Source organism: Meriones unguiculatus, chromosome 4 (assembly GCF_030254825.1).
Source record: "Meriones unguiculatus strain TT.TT164.6M chromosome 4, Bangor_MerUng_6.1, whole genome shotgun sequence".
Classification (NCBI taxonomy): Eukaryota; Metazoa; Chordata; class Mammalia; order Rodentia; family Muridae; genus Meriones; species Meriones unguiculatus.
In genome coordinates, this window is record NC_083352.1 from 89,863,145 (window position 1) to 89,890,104 (window position 26,960).

Genomic DNA, 26,960 nt, shown 5'->3' on the forward strand with positions numbered 1-26,960 from the left:
AGGATAGCTAATACTACACAGACCCTGTCTCAAAAAACAACACAACCAATAACAACAACAAAAACCAAGGAGAGAAAGAAAAAAAAAGAACCCAGGAAAGCAGAGATGGCTAGGTAGTAAAGAGAGTATAGAGGGTTTTGTTTCCAGCACCCAAGTAGGGCAGCCTGTACTCCAGCTCCAGGGGATATGACACACTCTTCTGGCCTCCATGGGCACTGCACTCAAAGAGCATCTTGTAAACAGAGAATGAAGGAAGTGGGCACAATGACAAATAGTACAGTGACATGGACTGCAGAAGTGCTGAGGCTCTAAGGTACTAGACTAATTACCACTGGATAAGCAAATGCCACACTGGATTTCACACCCAATCTGATACATAGAAACCATGAGTCAGTTGTGGTGGTTCAGGTCTGTCATCAAGCTCCATGGGAGACTGATACATGAGATCACAAGTTCAATGCCTATTTGCGCTACTAAGTGAAACCAAAGGCAGCCTGGGCAACTTAGTGAGACCCTGTAAAAATATTAAAAAAAAAAAAAAAAGAAGCCGGGCACAGTGGCGCATGCCTAGAATTCCAGCGCTCCAGGAGGCAGAGGTAGGCAGATATCTGTGAGTTCGAGGTCAGCTCAGACTACACAGAAAAACCTTGTCTCAGGGAAAAAAATAAAAACAAAAAACAAACAACAACAACAAAATAAACAAAATGAAAAATAAATAAAATATAAAAAAGTAAAAAAAGGGCTGGGGACATAGTTAGTGGCAGAGCATTTACCTAGCATGTGTGAGGTGTTGGGACTAATCTCCATAACCACAAAAATTAACAATAAAAATAAATTAAAATATATTTTTTTTAACTTTTGGGAGTGCAGGCAATTGGAACAATGGATAATGCCTTTAATAAAGATCAGAAGATTCCAGGTTCAACTCATGGCTGGCTTGGTCATCTTTGTTTTTTTTTGTTGGGTGTGGTAGTATATACCTCCAGTCCCAACACTTGGGAGGCAAGACAGATCTCTTGAGTTTCAGGCCAGCCTGGTCTTCAATGCAAGTACCAAGCTAGCCAGGGCTAGACAGTGAGACCCTATTAAAAAAAAAAAATGCCACCATAATTGTATTTCTAATAGCTATGGGCCACAACCACAGTGACTGCACCCTGGAGGCCATGTAATGTATTTCGCGCATAAACCACACACAACTGGTATCACAGTTTCTCTTAGCATGTCTGTGGCAGAGAGAAATCTAGCATCTTTACCTGTGCACTGAACTTGATCAGCACCATATACTGATTTGGAGTAGAGTCTCTGATGATTTTCATTTGTTCAATTACATCATTGAATGGGGCAACAAACTTCATGAGGTCATGACTGGTCATGGTGGCAGGGACGGTGAGGACACACAGCATGGCGCTGCGTCGCACGTCTTCTTTTAAGGAGGTCATCTTACTAAGAGGAAGACAATAAGACCGTCTTGAAGAGTTTGAAGAATACCAACCAAATAACTCTTTTGTCCAAGAAGATATAAAATATAAAATGGCTAATATTTCACAAATTAACTTAAACAGCTTGTGAGTTTACTTGAAAACATATACTCATAACTACTCCTGAATCCTTCTCCACGTGTCTGCAGTACACTTTAAGGCAAGCTCTGAACAGTCCACATTGCCCCCACCAGTTTTCAATATCTAAAACAATCTTCCACACAAGGTATTTTAATTGCAGTCACCCCATTCAGCTCCTCTTCAGAATTTTCAAACTTTACATAAACGGTTGTTAAACTATCCTAGCCAGACCCAATATTTTATTCTCCTTTTTATGTGTATGAGTGTTTGCCTACGTATATGTCTCTGTACTACCTGGTGCTTAGAAGAGGGCATGGATCCCCCGGAACAACAATTAAAGATGGTTGCAAGCCATGTTATGGGTGCTGAGAACTGAACCTAGGTCTTCTGTAAAAGCAGCAAGTGCTCTTAACCTCTGAGCCATCTCTCCAGGCTTGTGTTTTAGTCTCTTTAACTTTTGTTTCTTTTTCTTTCTTTCTTTCTTTCTTTCTTTCTTTCTTTCTTTCTTTTTTTAATTTTCTAAATGTTCTCTTTTTTGTTTGAATTCTGAGCCACAGTCTGAGCCACTATTAAACTTCCACAGGCAGCCTCTAAAGGCGGTAGGGAACTAAACCCTGAACTCTCAGATTCAGGGTCAGAAGCCTTATCAATTGAGCTATCCAAGGCTCCTTTAATTTTTGAATAATAATCTACTGTTGAAAAACTATGAGGCACAGCGCTACTGTGAAGTTGTCTTAAGAGCTGTAAATCTATGTCAGAATTCTAAACTTGGAAGATATGACTGAAGATTACAAAAAGTGCTATGGAGTTAACAGCTGGGAAAGAGAGAAAAAACTTCTACAATGCAATTTGCTTTTGATACTCTGAAAACGGACATGACAGCTGGGATCCAAAATGGCTACCTGATGACTGGCTGTTTTTCAGTTTCCCAAGAGGGACATGGAAAACAAGTTAGGGCAAGAATAGTTGTTGAGACATCAACCAGTTATGCTATCCAGGAGCTAAAGATCCAACTGGTAGGTTATCTGTCTAAGTGCTTCCTTTTCTTGGGCTTCCAGAAGAAAGGTTTTGTTTGTTTGTTTGTTTGTTTGTTTTAAAATACAGGGGAAAAAAACTGAAAAAATCCAGACCAACTGGTTAATATCTTTACAGGAATATCTCTGAGTTCTATGCCAGCCAGGGCTATACAGTGAGACCTTGTTCCAAACAAAACAAAACAAAACAAAACACACACACCTCAAAACAAAGTAAAAAAACAAAGTCATCAAAAGAGGTATTCTAATTAAAATTGCCTGGCTTTGCAGCTTTGGTATTGTTGTGGTATGCACATGAACATGTGATACTTTGGCTCATTCTGTTTGCAATTCCCCAATCAATATTCACACTTAACAGCTAAAAGAATATTTTCCGAAGCATTTCTTAAGTACTGTACACATTTATTTTTGAGTAGGGAAAGCTTTGGCCCAATCAGCACTACCTAATGCAAAGCATTTCAGAACTCTCTAGTCCATAGTACCTGATGACAGTATGCTGTCAAAGCTTTAGCTGTCAACCTCACTTCAGGCCCACAGTGTTTCCTAAACACCCAAATCAAAATCAGAGCAGTCTGCAAAAAAAGAGCTTTTCTTACTTTGTCTTATACAGGTGCATGATGCCGTGGACGATTTCAACAGAGGGATTGCCACTGAAGAAGGAAATCTGGTCTGGGAGCTGTTTGGATGGAGAGTCTGGGGCCGTGTTCACAGACTCATTCTGTTCTCTACTTCTTTGGGCAGAGAGGGGGGCTGCTGAAGATTTCTTTTCTTCCACTGTGTCTCTCAACTCATCTTACAAAAGTAAAAATTAGCAGATCACAACAGCTGCAAATATGCTGAAGGTGACTAATAAAGTTAGAATTCCAAGCTAGAACAGTAAACTGTGACAGAGAAACTATAGTGTATTGCAATAAGAACCATTCATGCTAGGTATGATGGCTCATGCTATAATCCCAACACTAGAAAGCTGAAGCGGGAGAGCTATAGTTGTAGGCTACAGCAAGAGACCCTGTCACAAGAAACAAAAACAAAAACAAAACCATATGGGAAGAACTGCTAGGTTTGGGAACATCTTAAATTTAAAGCTCTCTCTGCTTAAAAACATCTCATACTCTCGTAAAAACAAACAAACAAACAAAAAACTCTTAACATCCTCAAAACCCAAGAAGGGCTCCTCCCACATCAGGCAGCACCCCAACACAAGCTGGCAAACATTTACCACATACTCCTCAGTGAGACAATCAGGGCTCTCTGAAAACTAGACCTTCCAGTTCTGATCACACCTACATTGAAAATGCAGAATGCATCCATTTCCTCAGCTACGAGGCCAGCAGGGCAGGGAGGCCACAGCTGGCTTACCTGGATGTACTGCCTATCTGGGGCCCAGTTAGTGGTAATGAGCACTCCCACCAGAGTTAAGAATCTACTTTGTTGGTTAAGAGCACTGGCTGCTCTTCCAAAGAATCTGGGTTCAACTCCCAGCACTCACAAGGCAAGGCAGCTCACAACTGTCCATAACTCCAGTTCCAAGAAATCTGACACCCATACACACATATATAAGCAGGAAGAATACCAACGTACATAAAATAAAAATTAACTAATTAAAAAAGAATCCACTTTGTTAAAAATCAAGCAATCCTTATTATTCTTTTGAAAGAGGATCTTCTTATGTTATCTATTTCCAAACTCCAGGGCTTAAATACATAACCCTTTTGCCTCAGCCCACTGAGTGACTGGGACAAAAGGCAGGTACCTTGGCACCCAATTTTAGTACTATTTAGAAAAAAAAAATTAAAGGCAATGAAACATGGCTTATCAAAATCATACAAAGCACACAAGTGGTGAAAAAAAAGTATGCTGGAGTAGGGCTCAGCTGGTAGAGTGCTAGCTGACATACATGAGGCCCTGGGTCTGCGCCCAGCACCACATGAACTGCATGTAGTGGTGTGTACACACAATCCCAACACTCGGGAGGTGAAGGTAGAAGGATTAGAAGTTCAAGGTCATCCTTGCCTTCATACAATGTTTGAGGTCAGTCTGGGATAAATAAGATCTTCTCTCAGATAAGTGAGTTTAAAAAAAAAAAAAGCCAGAGGTAAACCTCATGATCCAAAAACAAACAAAACAAACAAAAAAAACCCAACAACCACTCACAAAGTGCACACGCGCGCGCACACACACACACACACACACACACACACACACACACACAAAGCCAGGGGCTCACAGTACAAAAGCAAGGCCAGGCTTCCTGAGGGCATACCTGTGCCAGCCTTCATGGTTTCAATAATCACATCCGTCATTTCCCGACGGCCAAGGTGTTGGTGGATGACTGCTGCTTTCTCTCCTGGTGACTTCCCTTCTAGACAGGCGACAGCTGACGCCAGTGTCTTCTTTTTGATCTCCTCATCGGACATCTCCCCAGCTGAAGAACACATGAAAGATTAATACCTGATGACAGAACAAATTGCCCTTACTTCTCAGCAGTCCAATCAATAGGTTTCCTCCCCCCAAATGGGTAAGGCGTCCTTGCAGTGTCTGCCTCAGTCCCTCTAGGTCTCCTACAGCAGCACACATAAAACAGTCAGACAGTGTCCATCCCAATGGTCTCCGAAACACGGGGCTGTTCTAGTGAACTTTAAACAAACCCCCAGGAATAAAAACCTTCCAGAACGTTCCACAGCAATCATATCCAGACGAACTACCATGAGAAACTGTGTGCCTATGTTGCAGCCAAAATATAAGTCTCATGAATAAATGGTGTTTCAAAAACCCTGAGCTGTGACTTAGATAACCTTAAATCAGCTCTGAGGCAGACCCGGGCTTGTCCTGCCCAGCACTCACCCATCCCACCACTCCAGCACACAGCTCTCAGTCTATCTTTGTTGCATAAATGTCTTCATGACTGGGCCCAAGAAGATACCTAGTGCCAACTCAGTTGACTTTCAGAACTAGGGGTCACTTTGAGTCCTTGAAAACTGCATATAACCTTGAAATAAATCACACTCAAGGGACAACAATCTTCCACTGTAGCTCCAAAGGCTGGACTCACCGAGTATCCCTTGAAGACACTTCCAAGAACAAGCACCAGCCCCGCTCTCCAACTGAGTTAAGTGTTCCTCTCTTCTATCAACTTATCGTATTTATTAGTCCGTATGCCACAAATTAGACATTATGTCTGATTCTTGGCACGACAAAGGTCTGACAGACACCAAGCAATCACCCTCCCCCCCAACTTTTCTGTTTGTTTGTTTGTTTAGACAAACCTGCTTAGACAGGTTTCCCTGTAACTCTGACTGCCTCCACCGCAGGAGTCTCAATGTTATCAGGTAATGTTGTGACGATCAAGAGAGAGTGGAAGCCGCATGGCCCACTGTGGAAGCCTGTGACCGGTGGTGAAGACGTCAGATTCTCGGGCCCAGCTGGGTTAGAACCGGTTTCCAGCCACTCACACCTGACTTTGGGCAAATCATTTAGGCACTGGCTTGTCTGCCAGTTTGGAAAAGGTGCATAGCATCCCCCACCCCAGGCCGCGCTTTCTCGCAGCGAGGTCGACGACAAGCAGAGGCACCTGGCAGCCCGGGGGCGGGTGCAGCGAGGGCAGCCGACCCGCCGGCCCTGCGCGAGGCCGCGGACTCACCGGCGGCACTGAAGCCGAAGTCAGCGGGGACCGGCGAGTGACCCGCGAGCTCCAGTCGGATGACCACCAGGGACACACTCATAGGACAGGCGCTGGTCGGCGTGGGCCCCAGCGGGCTCGGGGAAGGCTGCGGGCCGAGCCCAGAGGCCGAGCGGCCCGCGGTCGGCAGCGCCGCCACCGCCTCAGAGCAGCGGCCGCCGCCTCAGCAGCGGCAGCCCTCTCGCGCAGACGGCCGAGCCACAACAAGCTCCACTTCCGCCTCCCGGCCGCCGTCGCTGACCCGCGGGGTCGCGCACGCGCACGCGCCGGTAGGAAGGGGGCGAGGCCTCGGGCGCGCATGCGCCTTCGACAGCCACTGCTGACCCTTGGCTGACCGTCTCTAGGAGAGTGCTCGGTCTACAGAGAATCAGTCTGTTTGCGTTCGAACCTTCGCTTCTTGTGTCCCGCCCACTCAACGGCAGGGTTTGCCCAGGATCTAAGATTTCCTGGGCTTTCGACCTCGGGGCTGAAACTTTATGCAGGTATGACGGTGGGCTGGTCAGTATCTCAGTGTCCACACAGCTGTCCGCTGAGAGCTGGGCATTACGCGGCTGCATGGGGTACTTTTGCAGACACAAAACAAACCCTGACAAGACGACCTAGGTAGTCCTTGCATAACACCACACGGTTGTGTGAAATGAAACGCTGTGTGGAGACAGTGATAAGCTGGGAAGCCTAAAAGTCATGGTTAAATTTGGTTTTGTTGTTTGGTTTTTTTGTTGTTGTGCTTTTTATTTGTTGTTGTTGTTTTCAAGACAGAGTTTCTCATTGTATCCCTTGCTGTCTTGGAACTCACTCTGTGGACAAGGCTGGCCTCGAACTCAAAAGATCCGGTCTGCCTCTGCTTGCTGGCATACAGGTGTGAGCACTACCGCCTGGCCATTGTTTACTTGTTTTGAGACGGGATGGCTCTAACTCTATATATTGCAAAGGATGTCCTTGAGCTTCTGTTCCTCCAGCCTCTTCCACCTCCACAGTGTTAGGGTTTCAGGCCTCTGTTGAAGGGTGTGTGGCAGGATAGAACTAATGTTCATGCAGGTGTCATCGACAGCACTGAGAAATGTACTTCAGTGGTAGAATGCTTGGGGTACAGGCTCTGGGATCAATGTCCAGTACACACACATACACACACACAGATGTACACACACACATGCGCGCACAGAAAGGCCAGCAAAAATCAGTGCATTATGGAAAAAAAAAAAAACATGACAGGATACCATTTTGTATATAATGTGTGAGATGTGTGAGGGAGGACATGTATACAAATTGTACCTGTAACAAGAACACACAATATGTAGAAGTGCTTATGCTAGGCCCCATGTAATCTCTCACACCCGTGTAATTCCAGAGTTTCCCAACTCCTGGCCTGCTCACATTTCAGGTCCTGATAAGCCTTTCAGGCCATATCGTATGTGTGTCTGTGAACCATAGATGTCAGTAGTACTCTCTCCTGGTGGGGACAGGAGAAAATGTGCACAGATATTGCCAAATGCCCTTCAGGGGCCCACGTCACCCCTGTGGAGAATCACTGGCTTATGTGAAAGTGCACGGGCCTTCCATACCGAGCCCATCATCTGACCATGTGTCAATAGTAGACATTTGTTTTGGGTGCTTGAGGATTGACTTAGAGCCTTCAGCATGCTGGCAGGCACACCCCAAACTCAAGTGTAAGGCAACCATAAATGGTGTGCCGCGTTCTCACTTGATAGCTGCATATTCTTTACCTTAGGTGGTGGTGACTGCCCTTTGGCAATAGATACTGTAAGTGCCCCCATTTCACAGAGGGAGAACCTGAGGCTCAGGGGAGAGCAGTGTACCCAGGATTCCCCTCTCAATATGTAGCAGAGCCAGGATGTGAAACCAGACAGTCACCCCAGACCATTTATATCTGTTCTAACCCATCTCTGTAGTATAAAACCATGCACTGTGTGGATACTTAAAAAATTATAATCGAGGCAGGAAATCTACGTTATTGTAGCCTCAGTCTGATTGACAAGAAGAAAATAAATACTCTTTGTGGAATAGCGGATGCCAGTTCCAGGGAGCTAACATTGGTAACCAGTAACAGACAAGCTGTCACAGCTCTTTGTGGCTGTCAGACACTTAAATGTGTCCCTAGCTCTTCCCTCCCTGCATCCTTCCATCCCTCTCCCTTTTCTTGCTGTGTAGCCTGGGCTAACCTGGCATTCAAGGCTGCCCTGCCTCTGCCTCTGCCTCTCTTTGTGGTAGGATTGCAGTCATGCATCACCACTCTGTGCTTCATGATCTATTCAGTTTTTTCACTCTTCATTTAGCCTGAGGAACTGCTCTAAGTCTAGAAACAGTACCAAGCCCTGGGGGAAGGATGCCTAAAAAAATGACTAAGACAGTTCTTGCCTTGTGGAGCTGAACTGTAGGAGCCGATGGAGGGGAGAACAGTAAGGTGTGAGGGGTACATACTCCGCTAAAGATAGGGAGAAGGAGCATCAGGTGGGGACAGGAGCCCACCATAAAACTGCCATTGTCAGCTTGGGAAGGGAAATAGAATCTATGGAGAGGAAGGCAAGGCTGAAGGGTAAAAGTGAGTGGAAATTCATCGGGCAGATGAAGTAGGGGAAAGGGCACTGAGCTGGTCTGCCCACTCATCAGGTGCCAAGGCCTGGAGAGATGAGAGATAAAGTGCTTGCCTAGTGGGGACAAAGGCCAGAGTCCAATTGCTCAGCTGTACACAACCCAGAAGGGGTGACAGAAGCCTGTAATGTCTGCCTTCATATTGATTTCTGTGTCCTTCATAGACTTTGGCCTTGGCATAGGAAGAAGGAAAACTGGAAGATGGCTCATCAGCCTTGAAGTTTGAGGGTTTTTTTTGGGGGGGGGGGGGCTTTTTAAAAAAACTACCAAATCCAGCCTACTTTTGATGAATAAATACATCATGCCCTTTTCAGTATTTACCATTTTAGAATCCTGTGTTAGCTGGGTACATTGGTTCACATGCGCCTGCCATGCCAGCTGCCTGGGGATGCTGAGGCAGGATTGCTTGGGTCCAGGAGTTGGAAACCAGCTTGGGCAGCAGAGCAAGACCCATCTCAAAAAGAAAAGAGAAAAAAGGAAAAAGAGTCTTTCTTTAGGTCTTGGTTTTATTTATTTGAGGGGTTTTTGTTGTTGTTTTTTCTATATGGGCTTTGTTTGTGTGTTTGAGTACAGTCTCATTATGTAGCCCTGGCTGTCCTGGAACTCACAGAGATCCCCTGCCTCTGTCTCCCCAGTGCTGGGATTATAGGTGTGCTCCAGCAAGCGCAGATAAATGACGAATTTCTCATGTTTGATTAAGACAGCCTCCAAAGTTAGGAAAGCAGGCCTTTTAGTGTTCTGGTGAAGGGGCCAGCCCAGAGATAGTTTGCCTCTAAGGGCTCTGTACCCAGTCAGTGGGTTGATCTGCTGATAAGTTCATAATGTGATATCATTGTTGGCATCTGGTGAATTCTGGGAGGTTCTGTCCAGCTGAAGGAAGCAAGACACTGGTATATGTCCTGGTGTCTTGCCCTGGGCATTTCCTGTGTTCCCTCTCTCAGCTTCCTGCTTGGCCATGAAGACATAACTCTTTTCTGTCATACTTCCTGTGGCCATGATGTTCTGACCAAGTGCATGGAATCACATAGCCGTAGATTAAACTCTCTGAAACTGTGTGCTTGAACAAATCCTTCCCTTGTCCTTGTCTGTCTGGAAGTGGGTCAGAACAAGGGGGAAAAACGTTACTAAGACACAGGTTCTCTAAGTTGCCCAGGCCAGCCTGGAACTCAGCTTTCCTGCCTCAGCACCTCGTGTAGTTGTGCTATCACACACTGTTTCCAGTGAAGGTTTTAAAAAGGGTTAATCCAGGCTGGTGGACTTTAATCGGGAGGCAGAGGCAGGCAGATCTCTGAGTTCAAGGCCAGCCTGGCCTACAGAATGAGTTCTAGGACAGCCACAACTACAAGGAGAAACCATGTGTCAAAAAAAATAATAATAATAAAAATAAAGAAAGTGAGAGAGAAAGAAAGAAGCGAGGTTAAGAGGTGATCACAGGGGGCTGGAGAGACGGCTCAACAATTAAGAGCACTGACTGCTCTTCCAGAGGATCCAGGTTCAATTCCCAGCACCCACATGGCAGCTCACAACTGTCTGTAACTACTGTTCCAGGGGATCTGACACTCTCGTTCAGACATACATGCAGGCAAAACACCAATTTACATAAAATAAAAATAAATAAATTTTAGAAAACATAATAAAAAGCGATGCGCTCACATCTGCAGCTGTGAAGGGCTACTCTGGCTGATGAGGGAGGACGGTAAAGAAGGCTTGAGAAGAGGTAGGGGACTGTCGGGACTGTCACGGTGCCTGGAGAGACTTGTACAGTGAGAGAAGAAGCTAGGAGGTGGAGGTTCTCAGGAGAAAGCACAGACAGAGCTGAGGCCTCTGCGATGGGACTGAAGAGAGTCAGGGCAACCTCTTTTCTGTGGCTCTAGCAGTTGGGTGAGGCATCTGTGGGTGGGGCCTGAGCGTTTGTGGGGCTGAGAGGTGTGAGTAGCAGGGATAAAGCCTGCATGGAAGCTGTGGATCAAGCTGCTCTGTACCTTCTTCCCAAACAGCCTCGGCCTCACCATGTACACATGGAGGCTTTTCCAGCCTTCCTCTCTCCATTGGGCATGGAGTACCGCTGCCCTGAAACACACCCTGGGCAGGCAGCAGGGAGCCTTCCGATGGACACACTCTGGTGGCCACAGCTACAGAGCAGTCATCTTTGACATGGGTGGAGTCCTCGTGCCTTCTCCAGGGACAGTGGCTGCCCGTGAGTTCATCACTCTTTTTCACTATTGAGGGCTGGGTGGGAGTGGAAAAATTGAGGGTGGTATGGTGTTATTAAAAAAAAAAAGAAAACCCAAATTATCTGATTTTTACTCAGAAGTCTCAGGAGCGAGATGCTGGTCCAGACGGCTAGCTCAGAGAGGCAGAGAAATCACCCAGCTGACCTTCCCACTCAGCTCACATCCTGAAGGAAAAAAGCCAAAAACCAAAAGCTTAAAGCCCAAAAAGCCAAAAGGTCAAAAGCCAAAAACCAAAAATCTAAGGCCAAAAGCTTGCTGGTTCAGCTGACTACCCAGGAGAAAGAAGCCAAAAGCTCTTTCTTCTTCTCTACTCCATTTTAAATACCCTTCCTTTCTGTCCCTCCTTTCTGCTTAATCCTTGTCAGCTAGTTACTTACTCTTGACCCAGTGTTAACTTTATTAAAGCCCGTGTACAGAAAACTCTTGGATTAAAGTTGTGTGCTTGGGTTGAACCACACCATAATCACCTATTTATAATAAACAGAAAGCTCTTAGATTAAAGGTATGTATTAGGGTTGAACCACACCAAACAAAAGACAGGTTTTTACAGGTCACAGCCTTGGGGTTCACAGTGAGATTAAATATCCTGCAACAGGACATTTAATTCTGGTAGGGGAGACAAATAGGCCCTAGGATCAAATTCTAAGCTCCACTTAATGGCATTGTTTGAGGCAAGTTATTCAACTTCTCTTGGTTGCTTGTCATTAAAGTAGGGTTAAAAATAGACTCTCCTTCCTTGGGATTTGGGGGAGAGTTAAATGGAATGGTTACAAGAAATACTGAGATCTGTTGGTAAAGTCCCTCCCTAGCATGCACGAAGCCCTGGGTTCAGTCCCTAGCACCCCATTAACCAGGCGTGGCATTTGGGAGGTTGACTCAAGAGGATCAGGTATTCAGGGTCATCCTCAGCTAAACAGCAGGTTCAAGGGTAGCCTGGGCTACATGAAACCTTATCTGTCTATTAATAAATAAACACAAGGAGCTTTGTCTTCCTCCTAGCTGTCATGATGTGAGCTACTGTGTTCTGCCTGCCTGCCTGTGAACTGAAGCCTCCAAAACTGTGAGCCCAAGTAAATCTTTCCTCCCTTTAAAATGAGTAAACATGTTATACAAAGAAACTCTGGAAGACTCCCCCTCCAAAGAATAAATAAGTAACATACAGAGAAAAAGTACAAACGTGAAAATCTCGCCCATCACAGCTACAAGAAACTAAAGCTATAGCAGTGTATTCTAGCACTCCCTGCAGCCAGGGTGCAAGCATTTATGTGCTCTGGAGTTTTTTCATATACTGTATTACTTCACTGTGGGCTCATAGCTTACAGTGTCTAGCATTGTCTAGCATTTTCTAGGCTTGTCTAGCATTTCAAAGAAAGAGCCAGGTGATAAGGACCTTAGTTACTAAGGGCCATAAGGTCTCTGATGGAAGTGCCTGAATGCTGCCATCATAGTCAGAGTAGCCAGGGGCAGCGATGAGTGAAGGCATGGCTGTGCAGTCTCCTAGGCGCCTCTGTGATTTCCGTGTGTCAAAAGAAACCATATGTGTTGTGTTAGTTCTCAACTTCTTCAGAAGGTAAAGCCATTCTGACTCACAGGTCATATAAAAAGTGATAGTGGCTAGCTTTGGCACAGGCTGCCGATGAGCCCTGAGAGTGCAGTCCTTGGGCTGGGATATAGCTCAGTGGTAGAGGGCTTGCCTAATACCCACAATGCCCTGGGTCCATTCTCAGCACTGCAAGAAGACAGTGGGGAAGAGGAGAGGAGACTGGGAGGACCCAAACCCACATTCCTGGGTCTGAGTGCAAGGAAAGAAGTTTCTTTGTTGCATTCTTGTCCTGTCCCCTTCCCGCTGCTGTGGTAAACACCATGACCAAAGGCAACTTAGAAGGAAAGAGTTTTCTTTATTCATCTTCCATGCTCTAGGCAAAGTCTATCATGGAGGGGAGTCAGGGCAGGAACTCAGGGCAGGAACCTGGAGGCAGGAGCTGAAGCAGAGGCCACGGAGGACTGCTGCATGCTGGCTGGCTCCCCGTGGCTTTCCCAGCCTTCTCTCTTACATAATCCAGGACAACAAGTCCTGGGGTGGCCCCCCAGGGGTGGCCAGGTCCTCCCCTATCAGTCCCTAGCTGAGGCATGCCCCCACAGGCTTGCCTGTGGAGTGATGTGATGGAGGCATGCTCTCAAGTGAGGATCTTGCTTCCCAGATGACCCCACCTTGTGTCAGTTTGACCAAAAACTATCCAGTACAAGTCCGTATCCCTACTTTACCATTTCTAAGCCTTAGAGATTAACTAACTCATTTAAACTAAACTGAGCTGGAGAGATGGCTCAGGAGTTAAAGGCACTGACTGCTCTTTCTGAGGACCTGGATTCAAATCCCAGCACCCTCATGGCAGCTCACAACTGTCTGTAACTCCAAAATCTGACACACTCACATAAACATACATGCAGACAAAACACTAGTGCACATAAAATAAAGACAAATAAAATTTAAAAATATATAAGCTGAGCTGAGTGAAGAAAGAAGCAAAACTCAGTTAGGGATGTAGCTAGGGCGCAGCTCACCTAGTACTGCTAAGTGACCTGTGTCTGCCTCTGTGCCGGACACCCTATGTTGTTCTAACACTTCTAGTTCTTGTTGCCTCCTTTGTATGTGTCTATAGGTCACTTAGATTTCTTCTTCCGTGAGCCCTGTGTTTCTTGCTGAACTGCAGGAAGAGCCTCTTTTCAGTTATACAGAGCATCTTTGATGTTTTGAGAGATTTATTCATTATTTTTATTTATGTGCATTTGTGTGTGCCTGCCTGATTTATGTTCTGCAGGTGCCTGTGGAAGCCGAAGTTGGGTCTGTTCAAGAGCAGTAAACACACTTAACTACTGAGCCATCTCTCCAACCCCCCCCATCTTTTGATTTTATTTATAATGTTTTTGAGGGGTTTTTTTTGAAAAAGGATTTATACCAAAATTTGCATTTTTAAGTATCATTAGAAACATCTGTTTTTTTCTTTATAGTTTTAGACTTTAGAGTCTTAGTTGAGAAATTCTTTTCTAGCCAGATGGGGTGATTCACGTCTGTAATTCTAATACTTGGGAGTCTGAGGCAGGAGGATCACTGAGAGTTCAAAGCCAGCCTGAGCTACAGAGTAAGTTTCAGGTCAGCCTGGGCTGCAGCCCCAGGTATGCCAACCTCATTTGTGGACTACTGAGCTACAAGAATATGCATGTGTGGCTAGGGAGGGGGCTCAGTAGGAGAGGGCTTGTCCCAGAAGCACAGGGAGCCATGCTGCAGAATCCGTGTAAAAATGCTGAGTATGGTGGCCTGTGCTTGTAACCCGAGCACCTTAGGCAGAGGCAGGAGGATTCCCAAGGCCGGATGACCAGCCAGTTTAGCCTGATAAGTAAGCTCTAGCCAGTGAAAGCACCTGTCTTAAAGGAGATGGATGGCATTTTTGAAGAGGACAGCATGTGTGCGTGCATGCGTGCATTTGTGTGTGCGCATGACACACACAAGAAAAGAATGTAAATCCAAAGGACACATGCCGCTGAACCCTCCATTCCCAGTAAGTCCCAGCCTTCTGTGATTACCTTTGTGAAAAGTTTGTTTTCCCTGGCAATATTCATACCTATGAAAGTATCCATTAATGCCTGGGGGCACGGTAGAAAATGCTCATCAGAACATCCTATACAGACTGCTCTGTTTTTGTTTTTGTTTTTTCACTATCTGGTAGATGATTCTGCCCACTTTTCTTTTTTTATGGTGGAAGAATCTAGGCAGCCTTGTATGTGCTAAGTCCCCCCCCCACACACACACACACTCCCTCGCCTCCCCCTGCTGTCATTCCCTACACTTTCCCCAGTGGTTCCTGGCATAGGTTTACCCTGAAGGTTAGCTTGCTTTGCCTTTGAGGACCATGTCAGTTTTGTGAGCTGTACCATCTCTGACACAAATAGGTTTCTGAGGTAGTTGCCTGTGTCACTGTTGTGAGAATCGGTGTGGCTGAGACTTAACAGATAGGAGGCTAGGGTGTGCCTCTCATAGGATGCTTGCCTTCTGTGCAGTCTCAGTGCTGAAGAAAAAGAACCCAAGGACCCAGAGAGACTGATGGGGTTCCTGAGCCATAATCATAACTGACATAATAAGCCCTTTATCCATACACAATCACCTTTCAAAATCTTCCCTTTGCAAGTAATTCTATACACACAGCCTTGTACATAACCTTCACTTGCTTTGTAAAAATATCTGTATCTGAAAGAAATTCCTGGAAGTGAAATTATGACATCGAGCATACATTGAAAATTTTTGACAGAAACTGCCAAATTTGCTTTCCACAGAGGCTGTGCTTAGTTACCTCCAAGAACAGTACATGAGGATGCCAGTTTCCTTCTGTGCTTGCCAACTCTAGGACCAGAGAGCGAAAAGGCTGTGCCCTCCAGAGTGCTCAGGGGTTAAGGAATGCTTGCTTTTAAGGCCTTGCTGTTCTCTGCATGTGTACGCTGCCTTGACAGCTGTTTTTCTGAAGAGCATGATTGCTTCTCTCTTTATGCCTTTCCATAGTCTCAAATCACAGTTCCACTTTTTCAGGAAAAGTGCTTCAGAACAGAAGAGAGTGGCTAGAGAGATGGCTGGCAGTTCAGCGCCCCTTCTGCCCCTGCAGAGGACCTGAGTTTGGTCCCTACCCCATGGTTCACAACCACCTGTAACTCCAGCTCCAGACGATCTACTGTCCCCTCTGCCCTCTGCAGACCCTCAGTACCCTTGCTCCTTGTCTGAGTTAGTCTTTTCTCCGGATGTCAGAGTAAGAGACAAGACTTCCCCAGAGCACGCAGCCACCACAGTGATGCCACAGGACCCGGGGCTGTCACTCCCAATCTCCCAGCCAGTTTTTGTTGTTTTTTTTTATTCTGTGTGTGTTATGTCCTACAGAATGGGAGGTGCAGAATCATGTCCCTTCTGGAACTATATTGAAGGCTTTGATCAGAGATGGTGACAGTGGGCCCTGGATGAGGTTTATGAGAGGAGAGATGACAACAGAGGGCTTCTTGGAAGAATTCGGGAGACTGTACTCTGAAATTGTGAGTGATAAACATTTCTTTCCTCGTGTCTTTCTCTTCTCTTTTCTCAGGGGAGGGGTGTGGGACAGGTATGTAGCGCACAGCAGCCTTGAACTCACACTTTGGCCCCAAAGGACTTAGAACTGCTGATCCTCCCTTATCCACCTCCCAGGTACTTGGGTTACAGCCGTGAGCCCCCATCTCTAGCATCTTCATTTTTTTCTTTTTTCTTCAAATATGCTGGTGTTCAGCCACAAATTGATTTAAGTGAACTAAAATGAAAACCTGATAACCAATCTTTATGTTTTTAAGTTCTTCCTTCCTAGGCATTGAGTTTGCATATGAATAAATTACTCTTTACTGTAAGCTACAGCTGATACTGAAACATGAGCCATCAGCCTAATGGCTTTGAGTCAAAGCTTATTAAATCAATAAACATTGACCATTTTCTCTGCACTGTGCACTACCCTAAAGTTTTTCATGTACAGCAGCTTCAGCAACCTTCAAAGCCCCATTGAAATACAAAATGAAATAATAGTAATAAGTTTAACAGATGGACCAGATGATGGTAGATACTGGTCAAAGTGTATTTATGCTGCTGAATTAATATACTTTAAAATTTTTACAGTGGTGCTAGCAAGATGGCTCAGCCAGTTAAGATGCATACCACCAAGCCTGATGACCTGAGTTCATTTGCTAGAATCTAAATGATGGGAGGAGCCCTCTTCAAAGTTGTCCTCTGACCTTCACGATTGTAAGATGCCACCTCTACACCCACAGTTAAATAAATTTGTTTTGGTTTGGTTTGGTTTGGTTTGGTTTTGGTTTTTCAAGATAGAGTTTCTCTGTGTAGCCTTGGCTGTTCAAGAGCTCACTCTGTAGACCAGGCTGGCCTCAAACTCAGAGATCTGCCTGCCTCTGCCTCCCAAGTTCTGGGATATAAGGAGTGTGTTACCACCGCCCAGCTAATAAATGTGATTTTTAAAATACTAAAACCAAAAGCAAACCTTGAATTGGTGGTAGCAAGTCAGAGGTCAAGAGTGCTTGTGGCTCTTGCAGAAGACCTGGGTTCAATTCCCAGCACTCATATTGTCACAGCCATGTGTAACTCCACTTCTGGGACTCCAACACCCTCTTCTGGGGTCTGAGGGTTCCAGGCAAGCACATGGTGCATATACATACATGCAGGCAAAAGACCCACACAGAAAAGAAAATACTTAAATAATATTTTTTTAAAAACCTAAAATTGTTCAGAAACTAAAGTTCATAAGGCTTATGCAAGGTACAACACAAAAGCATTCATTACTAGAGATTATTAATAACAAATGACACCTGATGAAATGCTTTAAAGTTTAATGTGTCCTTTTTTTTTTTTGAGATAGGGTTTCTCTGTGTAGCCTTGGGTGTCCTGAACTCAGTTTGTAGACTGGCCTCAAACTCACAGAGGTTCACCTGCCTCTGCCTCCTGTGCTGGGATTACAGGCGAACACCACACACCCAATTCATTGTCTCCTCTTTTGATGGTCAGACTTTCTTGATTGTCAAGCCAAGAGCAGAATGAAGAGCTCTTGTGATCACAGTGGGGATACATCTCTGGCTATTAGCCATTCTGACTGTAATTCCAAGTTAAGGGGTTTGTTTTTCTGTTCTCTCTGCTGCCCAAATAAAAAAATAAAACAATAAAAAGACTATTTAAAACTTATTACATCTACACCTAATTTGGGCAGATATGTGAACAAAAACCTACTTACTGGAGACTGCTGGCAGGCAGCATTTAAAGCTGTACTCTGACCATCTCCCTCACATCCATCAACTTGTACTTACCACATCAAACTATTTCCGGTCCATTTGGCTAGCATCAAATCTGAGACCCCTGTTTTTCACCCAGGGTTGGAATTAAAGCTCCTGAATGACTTTTTAAAGACTGTCCACATAGCCAAGGGCAGTGGCACACACCTGTTGTCCCAGTCACTAGGGAAGCTGAGGTAGGAGAATCACTTCACTTCAGGCACTTGTCTGCTCAGTATACTGAGAACTCCTCTCAAAATACAAATGCAAATTCTGACGTCATGAACAACAAGCCTATAGGGCTGGGCTCTTACATCCAGGCAGCAGTAGGATGCTGGGAATAGATTTTGGCTGTGGGCCATGAGGGACCACACTAATGACTGCCAATTCTCCTGTCTCCTCTCCTGTTCACAGGCAAAGACTTCTGTGCCCGTGAGCTCATTTTTCTCTCTGCTGACCAGTGAGCAAGTGGCCAAGCAGTTCCCAGTGATGACACAGGCTATCTCTCGGATCAGAGCAGAGGGCCTTCAGACTGCAGTCTTGACCAATAATTTTTATCTTTCCAATGGGAAAAGCTTTTTGCCCCTGGACCGGAAACAGTTTGATGTGGTAAGTTGATAGATGTGAGGGAGATGGTCAGAGTACAGCTTTAAATGCTGCCTGCCAGCAGTCTCCAGTAAGTGGGTTTTTGCTCACATATCTACCCAAACTAGGTGTAGGTGTAATAAGTTTTAAATGGTCTTTTTTTTTATTGTTTTATTTTTTTATTTGTTTGTTTTTGAGATAGGGTTTCTTTATGTAACCTTGGCTGTCCTGGAACTCACTCTGTAGACCTGGCTGGCCTTGAACTCACAGAGATCTACCTGCCTCTGCCTCCCGAGTGCTGGGATTAAAGGCCTGGCCTTATGTTAGTTTAGTTTTTAACAGGGTCTCATGATATTGCCCATGCTCCACACTCAGACTCTCACCTGCACTCACAGCTCGCCATCAGCCCTCATGTCTCACGTGGATTCTGATTCATTCTTTTCACTGTCTGATGCTGATTGCAGACCAGTGCCATCCCATAATACCTCACTGCTGGTCTGTGAGATGGCTCCCTGGACAAAGGTGCTTACCTTCCCACAGCATGCTGGGTGTTTGTGAGGTTTCCAGCTCCTTTTCTTGGGGTTGGCCCCGAGTGTGGGCCCCTAGGTTGTATCCCTAAATTTTCCACTTCTTCACTTTAAGAAGGCAACACCACTTTCCGTAACACCACCGCTTGTTACAGTAAATAGCCCTGCACCATCTTCATTCTTTCAAAACCTGTGCCAGTTTGTGGGAGCTGCACTCTAGGGCCGCCTCTCTCCCCCAGGTGGTGGAGTCCTGCCTGGAAGGCATCTGCAAGCCAGACCCCAGGATATTCCAGCTGTGCCTGCAGCGGCTGAACCTGCAGCCCTCAGAGACCATTTTTCTTGATGATCTAGGACCAAATCTAAAAGCAGCTGCCAGCCTGGGCATTCACACCATTAAGGTAATCCTGACTCTTAAACCACCTACTATGCACCAGTTAATAATAGGTTTTCTCCACTAACGAAATGAGCCGGTTCAAGTCAGATTAAGGCATAAAGGCAGGTTTATCAGATGCAGCTCTCTGGCAGGTTCACTGGTCCCAAGGAACCAGAGGAACAGAGGCCAGGGAAGTCACCATGGAGAGAGAGACAGAGAGGAAGGGGAAGAGAAAGATTATGAGCAGGCAGGGAGAGAGAAAATGCAGAGGGAGGGAACCAAAATGTCTGGATAATACAGGGAAGCCCAGCCCTTGGGCTGAAAAGCCCTTGGGTGTGCCCTCTACAGGTAGAAACTGAGGGATGCTGGGAGAACTTGGAGGCTAGGTCCACTTTGGCACGTTAAATGCACACCTCAGCTGCTTGTCAAGGGTCTGAAACCCAACAGTTAACACAAGCATGTTCATGTTATCTCTTCCTGTTTGTGCATGTAGCTTTCCTTGGTGACTCTCATGAACAGTCATCCGGCTTTTGACTGCTATGAAATGTGTAACTAGCTGCTCCTATCTGAAGTGTGGGGTGGAGGCAGTGTGAGGAAAGTGGCCTTTGACTGGCACAGACTGAGCATTGCTTTTCTAGATGGAGGGGCCACAGGAGTCTCAGGCCACACGGGTCACTTTAGGTCATGGCTGTGAAGCATGGGAGGTCCCAAGCCAGGATGTTCATCTGCTTTTTTTGCTGTTAAACTCATAGGCCACAGAGACAGCCAGTGCTCCAGTGCAGCCTTCTGCCCTCGGTGAAATAGGCTATGGGCTTTTTTGTTTGTTTGTTTGTTCATTTGTTTTAGGTAGTTTCTATGTATCCCAGGCTGGCCTTGAACTCTGGATCCTCCTAATACAGCTTTGCAGACTGTAGAGTGTGTTAGCATCCTGGCCTCTTGAGAACCAGTGGCCTTTATCTGAGAACTGACTTCTGACCTCCAGGCTTTTCCCCTTTAAGTCAACAGTTCTCAACCCCCCTGGGGGGCATTTCAGATATTTACACTGTGATTCATAACAGTCGTAAAATTACAGTTAGGAAGTCACAGCAAATATGATTTTATGGTTGGGGTCACCACATCGTTAGGAGCTGTAGTAAAGGGTCTCAGCAGTAGGAAGGTTGAGAACCGCTGCTCTAAGGTGTGACCCTCACGGAGACAGGCAGAGTGAGAGCCAGGCTGATAGGGCCAAGCTGGGAATTTTTTTTTTTTTTTTTTTTTCCTGAAACCAGGTTGCCAATCCTGAGACAGCAGTGAAGGAGTTGGAAGCTCTTCTGGGTTTCCCGTTGCGCGTGGGTGTCCCCAACACTCGTCCTGTGAGGAAGACCATGGAGATTCCAGAAGATGCCTTGGAGAAGTACCTGAAGGGCTTGCTAGGGACCCACTACTCAGGTAGGGGAGGTCTCCTTTTAGGGAACCCTCTCCACAGCAAGGCCCACAGTGCAGTTGTCACTTCCCAACCCTGACGGAATATGCGGGTGCTGTTCCAGATCCATAAGAGTGCAGTCGCCCTCGCCCCAGCACTCCATCTTACAGTTTGCGGGGGCGGCCTCTGCCTGAGAATAGCCACTGAGGAGGAGGGAGCTTGGAGACAGTGTGTACACTGAGCGATTCCGACTTTTTGAGACAGTAGTCTGTTCTGAGACTTTTTTTTTCTCAGTGACTATATGTTGCACAGTTTTAGATTGAGATTGGGAATCCAGCTCAGTGGTAACACTTGCCTAGCACGGGTGAGGCCTAGCTCTTCTGTTTCCAGCATCAGAAAAGAAGAAAAAAACCTCCATGATTTAAAAAGTGGCAAGGTGACCTCTCTTCCAAGATCCTCTTTTTCGCTGCATTCTACCCTCTGAAATAGGCATCTCAGAGCTTTTGAAATCTTTCTGGATGACCGTGTCCCCCACCCCCAGCTGACTCAGTCCTCTAGAAGACCTATTTGTACTGTCAGAGTATGATTTTTCCTAGCCATGGGTTTCTTGACAGCACACCCACAGAGCTGAAGGCCCCCTTTGACCAGGCCAGCCAACAGCCAACTCCATCTTACTCACACACATCTTACTTTGAAGCTGAGGCTCAGTGAGGTCTGCCTCTCCTTGGAACCTGCCAAGGAGCCACAGAACTTAGCCTGGAGGGTGGGAAAGTATGTCTCTCGTAGGCAGCATTGCCTTTGCATAGCTCCTGCTAGCTGTCAGCTCTCAGGTTGGTGTCAGGCATGGTTTGGTGGAGCATGGGTGAGAACATACAAGGGTACCTTTGGTCTCAGGACTAGGACATCCCATGGGGCCAGATGTGTTACCATGACTGTGAGGACTGATAAACAGAACCTATGTATATGTGCATTCACAGGACAGGAGTTGGCAAGGAGATGAACACCCATACAGAGAGGGGAGGTGACCTTGTGTTAAGAAAGTGGCCTTTAGGCTAGAGAAATGGCTCCGAGGTTAAGAGCACTGACTGCTCTTCCAGAGGTCCTGAGTTCAATTCCCAGCAACCACATGATGGCTTACAACCATCTAATGTGATCTAATGTCCTCCTCTGGCATGCAGGTGTACCCACAGGCAGAGCACTATATACATAATTAATAAATAAATAATCTTTAAAACATTTTAAAAATCGAAAGTGAGCTTTGAGGCTGTATTAGCATGTGGTTTGGAGTATATGTGCCTGGGGCTCAGCTGTACCCGGGAGGGCAGTGTCTCTCTGGGCATCTTCCAGGAGGAAATCATGCATGCCAGAGGTACCCCTCCTTGGGAAGAAGGACTATCCATCTGTCTGGACCACAGTACTGACTCTCTTCCAAGTGCTCTGTATTGTCACATTTGCAGGCCCCATGGAGCTCCTTCAGTTTGATCATGGACAGTCAAATCCAACCTATTACATCAGGCTGGGTAACCGTCAGCTGGTTCTAAGGAAGAAACCCCCCGGGCCCCTCCTTCCCTCTGCCCATGCCATAGAGAGAGAGTTCAGGTAAGTTTCTGGGGGCAGAGGGTGGTTGTCCAGATGGTTTCCCCAGCACACAAGTTCAGCTCTGAACTGGCAAGCCAGCTTCTGTGGGACTGCTCCAAAGTCCCTCCCTCCTTTAATTGTATGTGTGTGTGTGTGTGTGTGTGTGTGTGTGTGTGTGTGTTTGCAAGCACACCCATGCAAGCCAAAAGAGTACGTGCATGGGTGTGTGCGTGAGGGTGTGTGTGTGGACACACGCCCTTGGAAACTAAAAGAGAATATTTGGTCCCCTGGTGCTAGAGGTCCAGGCGGTTGTGAGCTGTTATGTGGGTGTCGGGAGCAGTGCACACTTTATTTCATGTGCATGAATGTTGTGCCTGCATATATGTAAGTACAGTTACCACCTGCCCATGGAAGTCAGAAGGTGTTGGCTCCCTGGAACTGAAGTTACGGATGGCTGTGAGCCACCGTATGGATGCCGGGAACTGAATGCAGGTCCTCCGCAAGAGCAGCCGGTGCTCTTAACTGCCGGGCCATCTCCAGCCTCACTCAAACCCTGCTTTTTCTTTTTCTTTCTTTCTTTTTTTTTTTTTTTTAATGATTTATTTATTTATTATGTATATAGTGTTCTGCCTGCAGGCCAGAAGAAGGAACCAGATTTCATTACAGATGGTTGTGAGCCACCAGGTGGGTGCTGGGAATTAAACTCAGGACTTCTGGAAGAGCAGTCAGTGCTCTTAACCTCTGAGTCATCTCTCCAGCCCCTTTTTCTTTCTTTCTTTCTTTTTTTTTTTTTTTTCTTTTTTCTGAGACAGTGTCTCACTGTGTAGCCTTGAATGACTGGCTGTGTAGAACCAGGTTGACCTTGAACTCATAAAGATTTACCTGTCTCTGCCTCCAAGGGCTCTAGAGAAAGGTCTTTGTGTTTGTGTCATGGGCGCTTTACCAACGGAACCATTTCAAGAAAATCTTACCAGTTTAGCCCACAGTGATGTGTTTCCATTTATTCTGGCAGAGTAATGAAAGCCCTTGGGAATGCTGGTGTCCCTGTCCCCACTGTCCTTGACCTCTGTGAAGACCCAAGGTAAAGATCTGTATATTACCCTGTGCCCTTAGGCTACAGGAGAAAGAGGGTTGGGGGGGGGGGGCAAAAACAAAAACCCATTTGCTAACTCAAGAGCCCATTCCTTAGAGGTGAGAAAATCACCTGCAGCCACTTCTTCCAGAGCCCGAGACCCTGTCACCCAGAAAGCATTTCCACATCCAGAATAGCTTTCTTGGTGTTCCAGATACATACATACACATACACTGACATGGTACGTGTGTAATTCCAGATCTTTGGAGGTAGGGGCAGAGGCAGGAGGCTACATAGTCTTTCTCTCTCTCTCTCTCTCTCTCTCTCTCTCTCTCTCTCTCCCTCTCTCCCTCTCCCTCTCTCGTCAAGGTTTCTCTGTGTAGACCAGGCTGGCCTGGAACTTTGGAGTGCTGGGGTTAAAGGTGTACCACCACCTCCCTTGAGAGACCCTCTCTTAAGCAAACAGTACACAAAGAAACACCATATACCACATTCTACACACCACACACACACACACACACACCACCCACACATACACATACACACCACATGCCATAGATCACACACGCATCACACCACACACACACACACACACACGCACATCATACACCACACACAGAGTCTCCTGAGTTTCAGGTTGCTTGGTTTTGTTCTTTTCTTCGTTGTGGCCTAAAATGTTTTGTTTGTTTCTTAGAGAAGGTCTTGCTGTGTAGCTGTGTCTCTCCTGGAATATGTAAACCAGGGTTGCCTTGAACTCACAGGTAGCCACATGCCTTTCTCGGCTGAGTGCTAGGATTAAAGGTGTATATCACCATTCCCTGTACTTTTAAGTGTTTTAAACTGCTGTAGCTTTCTGGGTGGGTGGGTGTGTGTCTGTCTGTCTGTCCTTGAGATGGATGACTTTGAATGGCTGGCCCCTCTACTTACACCTAAGTGCTAAGGTCACCAGCTCCCAGCCTGTTTCTGTGGGGCCAGATGGAACCCAGGGCTTTGTGCTTGCTAAGCCAGCACTGTTCCTTCCTCTAAACTGTTTTCCTAGCTGGTCTCTCTCATTTTCCTTAATTTTTGATTAGGAAAGTTTTCAAGCACACAGAAAAACTGAAAGAAAACACAGCACAGAAACATCTGTTTACACTTTGGATTAAAATGCTGTTACTTTTTGATACATGTCCTTTTCATAAGTGTGGAATAATTTACATGCCTTGTTCGTGTATTAAGACAGGGCCTTACTGTGTAGCCCGCACTGACTTCTAATTCATAGTTCTTCTGCCTCAGCCTCCACAGTCCTGGGATTATTACAGCTGCCTTCCAAGAATGTTACATATGTGTGCATGTTCATGAGCGCACGTGCACACGTGTGTGCACGCATGTGGAGGATAACCTTGGAGTATAGCTCCTCAAGAGCCATCTTGTTTGTTCTCTGGGACCTGAGGGTCTCTAGGCTGGCTTGCTAGAAAGCCCCAGCGATCCACTTACCTGCCTTTCCAGGCCCTGATTGCTAGTCTATACCACATACCTATTTTTTTTTTCCTGTGAGTTTTGGGGATTCAATTCAAATCTTCATGCTTCTGCAGAAAGAATTTTCCTGACTGAGCCATCTCCCCAGCTCTTCCAAGAATGTCTTTGATGGGGCTGGAAAGGTGGCTCAGCCGTTAGGAGCACTTGCCAGTCTTGCAGAATACCCAGTTCTAGTCCTAGCACCCACACAGTGACTCTCGGCTGCCCCTCCAGCTCCATGGGATCCAGGGCCCTTTTCTGGCCTCCCCAGGCACCAAGCACGCAAGTGCTCACAGACCTTCATGCAGGCGAACACCACACACTTAAAGAGAGAAGAATGTGCTTCAACTCAGGGAAAACACACAGAGCAGAAGGACTTTTAGAACCACTTTTTAGAGCAGTAAAGTACTTTGTAGTTGTGATAGCAGGTGGTTAATAAAGTGACGACAAATCACCTGAGCACCCTAAGGTGGTGCATGTGCCTCCAGTCCCTTTAAGTAATGGTGCAGGTAGCATCACAAATAAGGAGGGGTAGTGGATGGCTGCCCTCATGTGTAAGTAGGTGCTGTACCAGGACCTCCGTGTGTTTGTTCTTTTCTAAAACTGGGTAAGCTTCATAGATGAGAAAACAGCAGTAAGGAAACACCTATAACTCTAGTCCCAGAGGATTCAATACCCTGTCTGGCTTCCACAGGCTCATGGTGCACACACACACAATGCAGGCAAAATGGCCATACCCATAAAATAAGATGAAAGGGAAGAAGACAGCAGATGGCTCGGTGGGTAAAGGCGCTTGCTGCACGAGCGTGAGGACTTGAGTTCGAATCCCACGTAAATCTGGATGGACAGTAGGAGTGCCTCTCATCCCAGCGCTCCTGCAGCAAGATGATGGGAGGCCAAGATAGCCGAAGCTATGGGCCAGCCAGCCTGCTGCACACGTTAGGAAAATGAGACACTGTCTCAAACAAGGTGGAAGGTGGGCTGCCACCCGGGGCCGCCCTCAGACCCCAACACCTGTGCCTCATGACACACCTGTGCCTCACCTATGCTCACACACACATGTATGACAGGGCACAGCCCTGTAATTCCAGCACTCTGGATGCTGAGGCAGGAGGATCTAGATTCCAGAGACAACCTATGCTATGTAATGAGACCAAAGAAAATGAAAACCCTCAGAGAGTCTCCGTGGGTTACACAGCGAGTGTCAGGCAGAGTGACTCTGAATGACTCCAGACCTACTCCTCTCTCAACTATTTGGTTCTGTAGTTTTTCACTCTTAGACATCTTCAATGGTTTCACACAGGCCAAAGAGCATGCTGGCTGTCTCTGCACACATAAGTGGGCGTGTAGGAAGTGTTGGGCACTCGCAGTTCCCTGCACTAGAGGCAGAGGAGCTCTGCCCCTCTCCCAGACTCTCCTCACAGAAACTGAGGATAGCCACTGCCGTGCTCACCCCCCTCTGTGTCCCTGCCAGCGTCATCGGCACCCCCTTCTACTTGATGGAGTACTGCCCGGGCATCATCTACAAAGACCCCTCCCTGCCTGGCTTGGAGCCCAGCCAGCGGCAAGCCATATACAATGCTATGAACCAAGTCCTGTGCAGAATTCACAGTGTGGACCTGCAGGCTGGGGGCCTGGAGAGCTTCGGGAAGCCAGGTGTGCAGGGGAGCCCATCCTTCACCGGCGGGTCCACTCACAAGGCGAAGCTGTACTGTTGGGGACTGGGTGGTCAGGGTGCTCACCTTCTAAACCCAGGCTAATCCTAAGTGGCTCTGCTTTCTGCCCTTTCGTCCTTGGATAAGGGTGTCCTGGGCTTAATTAAGGACTCTGTTTTCCTTGTCACTTTTTGTCACTAAACTGCTTAATCCTTTCTTTCTTTCTAATGCTGATCACAGTAGCTAACATATACTTTCTACTTCCATTCCCTGCTTCCATCTCTTCCTTCTTTTCTTCCTTTTTGAAGAAAATTCTTT

The 26,960-nt window shown here is 46.4% G+C and overlaps 2 protein-coding genes across 6 annotated transcripts in view; one reads left to right on the forward strand and one right to left on the reverse strand.

Moving 5' to 3' along the window:
* Brap (BRCA1 associated protein) overlaps window positions 1–6,465 on the reverse strand; it is a 29,593-nt gene extending 23,128 nt beyond the window's left edge. The window contains exons 1-4 of one of the 2 annotated variants that reach the window (XM_021633194.2): window positions 6,234–6,465; window positions 4,857–5,018; window positions 3,190–3,385; window positions 1,254–1,443 (exon numbers count right to left, since the gene is read on the reverse strand). In XM_021633194.2, the coding sequence (XP_021488869.1) occupies window positions 1,254–1,443; window positions 3,190–3,385; window positions 4,857–5,018; window positions 6,234–6,315 (630 nt within the window). In that variant the 5' untranslated portion in view covers window positions 6,316–6,465. Of the gene's footprint in view, window positions 1–1,253; window positions 1,444–3,189; window positions 3,386–4,856; window positions 5,019–6,233 lie in introns of those variants that run through there. The other variant, XM_060382461.1, reaches the window with a different exon arrangement.
* A 124-nt stretch (window positions 6,466–6,589) lies between these two features.
* The window catches only part of Acad10 (acyl-CoA dehydrogenase family member 10), a 37,511-nt gene continuing 17,140 nt past the window's right edge, over window positions 6,590–26,960 (forward strand). For 3 of the 4 annotated variants that reach the window (XR_009591497.1, XM_021633164.2, XM_060382460.1), the window contains exons 1-9: window positions 6,590–6,754; window positions 10,880–11,079; window positions 16,038–16,186; window positions 18,368–18,562; window positions 19,305–19,463; window positions 20,707–20,866; window positions 22,298–22,439; window positions 23,431–23,499; window positions 26,462–26,643. Coding sequence is in view for 3 of the 4 variants with exons in the window: in XM_021633164.2 (XP_021488839.1) it covers window positions 10,893–11,079; window positions 16,038–16,186; window positions 18,368–18,562; window positions 19,305–19,463; window positions 20,707–20,866; window positions 22,298–22,439; window positions 23,431–23,499; window positions 26,462–26,643 (1,243 nt within the window). In the remaining variant the exon portion in view is untranslated. The remainder of the gene's footprint in view (window positions 6,755–10,879; window positions 11,080–16,037; window positions 16,187–18,367; window positions 18,563–19,304; window positions 19,464–20,706; window positions 20,867–22,297; window positions 22,440–23,430; window positions 23,500–26,461; window positions 26,644–26,960) is intronic. The other variant, XM_060382459.1, reaches the window with a different exon arrangement.